Here is a 7366-nt window from a genome sequence, read left to right as displayed (position 1 = left end):
TACTTTGCTGTTTAAATCCGCTCTGAAACATATTGAACTCAAGCATACTGAACTCAAGCATTTGACTTACTATTATACATTTACTTGCAAGACACCACCTGGGTGGTGTCTAGGTACAGTTACCCTTTACACTTGTGATGCTGAGTTTTCCTTTTAGACAGAAATATTTTAAAAAATAGCAAACTCCCAGGTACCTGAAGAGAATATAAAGAATTTTTTTCCTGAGATTCAAAAACATCAAATTAAGATTGTCAGTTAGTATGTACCTAATGAATTGTCTCGGGACTTGTTCTGGCAAATTGAAACATCTTAAGCTTACATATAGTTTTTATACAGCTTTTGAACAAAAGGTCTCTAGAAAAACGGAGTCAAAAGTCAAGACCAGCATTTTGATAGTTCACAGTGACACATGGCATCTGGAGACACCAGATACTGCGAAATGTAATTTCTCAATCACACCTTTTGTCAGGTCTAAAGCAAAGTTTATGTAACCTATCATCAGTCCCCATTACCTTTCCCAGCTTTTTGCATAACCCGAACTCTCAGAGTAATTTCAAAAAGTTTTCCAAGGCTTTTAAATTTACCTCTATTTGCAAACAGATGAATGGAAAAAATTAATCAGCTTGGCAAATGCTCTAAAAGTAGCTGTAACATTCCAGCCCATTACGGAGTCCACAACTGGAACAAACTAAGACGAAAGTGCTTGCCTACAGCATAATTGCAAATGAAGTAAACGTACAGCCAACAACACATTGCAAGCTTAATTTGTTTTAAAGGACTTATTTATTTTGTTATGGAATAGATCAAATATGTATTTCAAACATATGTATTTCAAACTAACATCTCCTGTCCCATGAGTACACTGGAAAGACAGATTTTAACACTAAAATGGAGTCTATTGCTAGGACATACTTATTGTGTATGACCCACCAAGCAGATTTTAAGTGACTGAAGTGTGATGCAAAGATACTAGCTAATAATGCAAAATACTGGATCCTGAGAACACTGGATGGTGTGAAATATTATAAACCCCACAAACATAGGAACACACATATTAGCAAGGGTAAAAAAAAATCCTAGGTAATGTAACCAAATCAAACGCCTCAACAAATTAATAAATATATTTCTTCATTAATTTATTTTGGTTAGAGTAAACATGAAATAGTTGCATTTTGCCAGAAAAGGTTTTTAAAAAGATTTTTCAAGTACCTCCTAAGACAAGTTGATGTATTTGGACTTAAAATGTTAAAAATGTCTTGAGAAAAATACATGTTGTCCAAATACGTATCCAGCTAATCTAACAAAAAGTTGAAGCATATCCAAACAAGCATGAAATGCTTGAGTCACTAAGCCTCGTCCTTTCTTCAGCAGGCATTCAGAGACCCTAACAAGCTAAATGAATATGCAATAAACAAATACAGATACCTATACAGCACAAATACTGGAAAAAAGTTTCCAAATGTTTACCAAGAAAGCTAACGAGCTGACTATTTTAAGCAAATAGACCTAATAAATCAACAAAGTTACAGAAGCAACAATTTTAAGAAATAAAGTCAAGAACTTCACACAATAATAGTCCCAAAGTTTTCAAATACATGCAGGTAAAACTTTATTGTCCTTTAGCAAATACATTATTAAAAAAAACGAAATTCAAAAGTTGCCTTCTTTAATGATGATTCCAGAAAAATACAATGTTTTCTATCCTTAAAGACAATACATATTTGCAAAATGTAACAGTCTTCCCATAAAACTTCAGTCTATTATTTCTAATTATACTTCAATTTGTAAATAAACTGCAAATCACAAGCATTAAGTTTGTATTTCACAGCAAAAAACACTAATTCAATGAACTTTGGTAAAAAATTTCTGCAAAAATTCACAGTCTCTGCAAAAACTACACCTCAGTCAGTTCAGTCTGAAAAACTATATGCGGTAATTTAATATTGCATTAACTTTTTTTGACACATCTGCACAAACCTCCTGTTTGGACGCTACCAACTGGTTCAGAGCTAATGTCACAAAGACTAAGAATAACAGTCTGAGAATGGACCGAAACCCTAAAACTGGGTGTCAACTATTATGTGTAATGTGAAAAAAAGAAAGGGAAAAAACTTTTCCACAATGAGAATGTGAAAAACTTTCAGAAGAATGGCAGCTTACAAAAGAAAATATCCCCTTTTCATTCCCCCTCTCTGCCACACAAATTTTTAGTTTGCATAGAAAAGGGAATGTTTTGTCTGGTCTTGACAGACTCTTATTTTTTGGTTTAGCTATTACACAGAAAAAAATCACATTAAAAATCACTACAGATTATGTGCTTTATGATAAATTCATATGTTAAATATTTCACTTTCAGGTACCACAGTTACATCTTTTTGTTCAGGACAGACAAAATGATTTTCCATTTCCCTTTGATATGTAACATATCCACCTGTTTTTTTTAATTGCACCCTTAAGTTCTAATTTTCTGTATTCTTCTTTTAGTCTTCTTCCATGTTTTCAAGTATTCTTGTTAGGCATCATAGCCTCCTCCATACTGCACACCTCCAGAGAGTTTACTATAAAGTACCCAATACCAATTATCCCATTCACTTAGGCAACTCAGACTTGCTTTTGCAGACTGCCACAACAGTTTCTTCAAGATGGCATAAGCATGCTTATTATTCAGCCAAGTAACAAAACCTGAATCCCACTGGAAACAAGTTTCCAGCAAGTAAATGTACAACTATGAAACAACTGATCAGGTTTCCATTTCAGTCTCTGTGGTATCAGTCTTCGAAGGAGTTCTAGTGTTTGATGGAGTCTCCCCAACTAGGTTCTGAATATCAGACAAATCAATAGTAGGCAGTGGTGCTCTCCAATACAGGAACGAGTTATACAGACAGAATTCTTCTTGCTTTGAAAAGAGACAAATAGACAAAGAGGCAACAAAACATTAATTTGTATCCCAGCAGTAAAAAGAAACTTTTTATGCAAGAAACTAAAACAAGGAGGACTTATTCAGCTGTTCTATATTAACAGTTCTTAAAATTTTATGATTTTGAAGTAAATCACAATTTATTCTGCCTTTTTAAATACTCTTGCAAAGAACTATCACACAACCTCTGTGAAATACATTCATAACTGCACCAATTTCTTCAACTTACAACCTTTGAACAGATAAATACTGTAAAACTTGTGCGATTATTGAACTTCGCGTACAAAAACTGCTCACTGCTTTTTCCTCTCATAACAGTATGCAAATTTCATGCACATTTAAAACATTCAGAAGACTGTATTTACCTACTTTACATCAACTCAGATGATGATAATTGCAAGATAAATAAGGCATTGCATAGTGTTTAAAGCACATTTTGTTTCTTCTTTTCTGTGCCTAAATTTAATACTCAAGAGATGAAAGTTTAAGAACTGGAAAGCAGTATCAGAAAAATCTTGGAGCAACGTGTATTTATCTACTATTTTAATATAGAATTACATTTAAAAAAAAATTGTTTTAAACGTCTATTAGAAAACACACTACCTGTTTATAACCATGTCATTGTTATAAACAGTGGCCAATCTGTCCGTGTTTCTATGGACACAATACAGAGAAGAAGAGGAATTCTTAAGTCGTTCCTTAGGTCTTGAACATGTATTTCCTTCTGGTATTTAAAAACAGTAAATACTGTCACAAATCTAAAATAATTCATTTCCACATAATATCTGTTTGCATTTTTCTAACATACAATTAGAATTTTTAAATATTTTACTTTACTGTCTCAGCTGTAACAGGTGGTAACAAATAAGCTGGTATAACTGTTTTGGTATTTCTCAGACCACAGTGTAGCCTGCGGGGGTGCTGTATGCACCACCACCATCAACTTTTCTGGGCCTCTACAGTATGGCTCTTGAAAAAATTCATTATTTGTCTGGTTTCGCCACAGAATAAAAAAATGTAACACTCAAACAATAGAAGTATCAGCCCCCTCTAACGTACTGAAAAATTATGCTTCTTCCCACTTCCCAAAAGAGAGACAGACACATGTAAATTCACCATACTGCCCATTTAAAGAAAACATTTTTCTATTTTTTACCACACAGACTTCTCCTGAACTGTATACAATCTGTTGTATTAGGTAACCTGTTTCTACTGCAAAACCCTGCATTATTCAAGACCTATAACAATTAAGAGAAGATGAAAGGTGCACATGTTTCATCACAGCAAGTTGGTTCTGTGCCTGTAGGATACTACTAATGTGAATTTGCTCACTGGGAAAAGACTGTCTTCAGAAAATAACAAAGAACAAAAATTCCCATTAATGAGAATTGAGACCAAAACCAATTAAATTACATAGTGCCAGTGTACTGCACAGCATTAAAAACAATCAACAACATGTAGCAGGGATGGTTTTCCAGTCTGTATTTCAAACTAGGCAGCCTCACTCACACAGAACTGTGCAAGGCAGGTGGCAAACAAAGTCTTTGAAAAAAATCTCTGGCAGTGGAGTTTCAGAAACTGTCAACTACCTTTACAAATACTCCCATATGTTTAATCTGAACTCCCTTTACATTTTAGTAAGTTTCTGCTTATGCTGAGAGCTAAGTACTTATAAACAGAATCCTGTACTTTGTATACACAGAGTAAATGACTGCATGCTTGTTTCAAAGCGATTAGAATCTAAAACTTCATAAACACAAAAATATGCATACTCTTAATTGTGGACTCAGACTACATGCTTGATTAATCTCAAAACATTTCACATCTACAGAGTAGCAGTATTTCAGTGTATTAGTAACTCCCAAATTCAGTGAGAAAATGAAAAAACCCATCAAGCACAAAAGACAGGCACAAACGCTGAACATTCACACCTAAAAGGTAAAATAAAGAATCAAATATTCACCTTCAGCTAAATAGGTTTCAACACACGTTTTGAGAATAAATTCTATCAAGATAGGCAACATGTAGCAAGCTCAGAGATACGAATGCTCTGTTTCTATGGACTAAGTTGTTTAATTTTTAAGGAGTTAGTGTTCCAACTCTAGTTGCAAAAGTGGGCTTCCAAATAAAATTAAAATAATATTTCTTCTCTGGTCAACTGTAATATAATTGGAATTGCTTTAAACTTCAACAGTGTGAAATTAACAGTATCCTGATCAAGCTTATGAATATAAGTAATGAAATACACAAGCCACAAACAGTAAAGAATAATCCCAACCTAGAGACTGTATTTTCAGAAAGGTCTAAAAATCATCATCAGAAATATCTCTATAAAAGACTTAAAATATATGGGCAGGAAAAAACTGGAAGAAACAGTCTTGCCTCAGGTGCTAACCAAGCTTTATTTTAAAACTAGAACACTTTTTATACAACACCGTACTTAGAGAAACAACCTGTTAAAAATACAGTCCTACAAAAATATTTTATAAAGAGTAATACTCTTTTGTGTGTGGACATTCAAGGGGCTTCTGATCTTCCTATCACTGCTAAAGCTTACAAAACTATGCCAAATAACCCTAGGGATAAGTAAAGAATCCAGCGTTATATTTGTGATGGAGTTTAACTGCTCTTTAGAGGTTTGCTCAATTTGTTTAATTGCTATGCTTCCAAACACACTTGTTCCCTCTTCAAAAAAGAAAGAGATTCTTGTTTAAATGGCACAACCTAAAAAGGCTGTATAATTTTAACAGGACATAGAATTTTTCTTCAGATTTTCCTTTTTGCCTTAATTCTACCATCCATCACCAAAAAACCCCACTAACCAACCAACCAAATAATAAAGAAAACGTGAAAAGTCAGAGCAAGAGAACGAACAGCCACCATTTTCTTTACAGATGGATTTACAGATGAGTGCTATACTGTGAAAGGCCCCAACACCTCAAAACCAGTCTACAATTGTAATTCAAAGTAATTCAATTGTAATTCAAAGATTAGACTTTCTGCTACTTCCATATCTCTTGATCTAATATTCTGGTCTTACTTAAAAGGTCCAGGTGGGACACAAATTGAGTTTATATACATCAAACTTCTAGAGAGGTGTGAAATTTGACTTAGCATTTTATTTTTGGAAAATTAAAACTTTCTTGGTACGAAATTTCGTTTTCTGAACTAGTGTGTAAAGCACATTCAAACCAGAAAGAAGAACGCATGCTGTTCAAAGTCAATCAGAAAAGTAATTTCAATATACTCTGATCATTAAATCACTGATGCTCTTCCTATGACCACCAACTCCAAAGATGTTTTGGTTAAAAGACAGCTTTGGTATTGGTAATAAATGGCAAAACACGAAGTTCAAGAAGTTGATGCTGTAAGTGAGCCTGACCCTCGCCCTCACACAACAGACATGCTACTACAATAACCTCTCCAAGCTTCCACCACGCTGCCGGGAAAGGGATGAGGCAGAGTATAGACTCAAGTGAGGTGAACTCCTGGCAAGTTGTTTTCCATCAGTTTTTCCATGGCGGAGGGAGGGGGAAGGAAGGGGAGTGGAGTTGAGAAAGCTGGATGCTACTTCTTGTTTTGAAAACGAAAAAAAGGAAAGAAAAAAGTTTTAAACAGCCCACGGCGGATTAGCCCCGGAAGGCACAGAAGGGGCCGCGCGGCACCGAGCGCTCTACGGTGCCTGGCTAAGGCCCGCCAGCACCCTGCGGTATCGCTTCAGCTGCCACCGGCACCGCCCGCCCATTTCCCTCCCCGGAGGCGACGGGCCCGGCCCGCCCCGCTCCGTTACCTCGGCGGCGGCGGAGGTCCGCTCTTTGCCCCGGCCCCCGGCGCATCCTTCCGCCGCCCGCTCGTCCTGGGGCACCGCGGGCTCGCCGCGCCGCCGCCACCCGCCCTCCCCATCCCCCGGCGGCGCACGGGCGGCGCTGGGCCCGGGCCGCTTTCCCGGCGGCGCCTCCGCCTCTTCCAGCGGCCGCTTCGGGGCGGCCGGGCCGGCGCGCGCCGGTTCGCTCCGAGGCCGCCGCTCGGCCGCGCGCGGCAGCGGCGGCACGCGCAGGAGCCGCTTGACAGGCACGTGACACATCAACGGCTCCGCGCGCCGCTTGGGCATGAGGGGCCGCGCGCCGGCGGCTCCGCGGAGCTCGCGATCTCCGCCGGCAGATGCACCGCGCCCGCGCACGGACCGCGCATGCGCGCCACGCCCGCCGCCGCCGGGAGCTGGGGAGGGCTCTCGCCGCACTTCCTCACGGGATGAGGGAGCGGGAAGCGCTGCAGCCATGAAAGTCACTCAGCAGTAAAGCAGAGTCAAACACGAGCGAGATCAAGGCATGCCCCAAGCTTTAATATTCAAAAAGCCCCAGGTCCATTACACACACTGTAAAATAGCGGGAAGTGGACGCAGAGACGTGAAACTTTTCATCCTTATCTTCACAACCTATTTCAGAATGT

At 38.5% G+C, this 7366-nt stretch overlaps 1 protein-coding gene across 1 annotated transcript; it reads right to left on the bottom strand.

The window, feature by feature from the left end:
- Positions 1–1584: 1584 nt before the first annotated feature.
- On the bottom strand, positions 1585–7211 carry CZH9orf40 (chromosome Z C9orf40 homolog). Its single transcript, XM_064642889.1, has 2 exons — positions 6708–7211; positions 1585–2896 (listed from the first exon to the last, which is right to left on the bottom strand). The coding sequence occupies exons 1-2, from the start codon at positions 7194–7196 to the stop codon at positions 2741–2743; spliced, it is 645 nt and encodes a 214-aa protein (XP_064498959.1). The 5' UTR covers positions 7197–7211; the 3' UTR covers positions 1585–2740.
- Positions 7212–7366: the final 155 nt, after the last annotated feature.

The sequence above is a fragment of the Pseudopipra pipra genome, chromosome Z, assembly GCF_036250125.1.
Source record: "Pseudopipra pipra isolate bDixPip1 chromosome Z, bDixPip1.hap1, whole genome shotgun sequence".
Lineage (NCBI taxonomy): Eukaryota > Metazoa > Chordata > Aves > Passeriformes > Pipridae > Pseudopipra > Pseudopipra pipra.
The sequence above is the reverse complement of the archived record's forward strand: the minus strand, read 5'-3'. Positions and strand labels throughout refer to the sequence as shown.

What these genes read in the sequence shown, in the direction of transcription:
- CZH9orf40 (XM_064642889.1), bottom strand. Translation starts at nt 7,196, where the DNA reads ATGGCTGCAGCGCTTCCCGCTCCCTCATCCCGTGAGGAAGTGCGGCGA. An exon ending in GGACCTCCGCCGCCGCCGAG is followed by an intron (nt 2,897 to 6,707) that starts GTAACGGAGCGG and finishes CTCTTTTCAAAG; the next exon opens with CAAGAAGAATTCTGTCTGTA.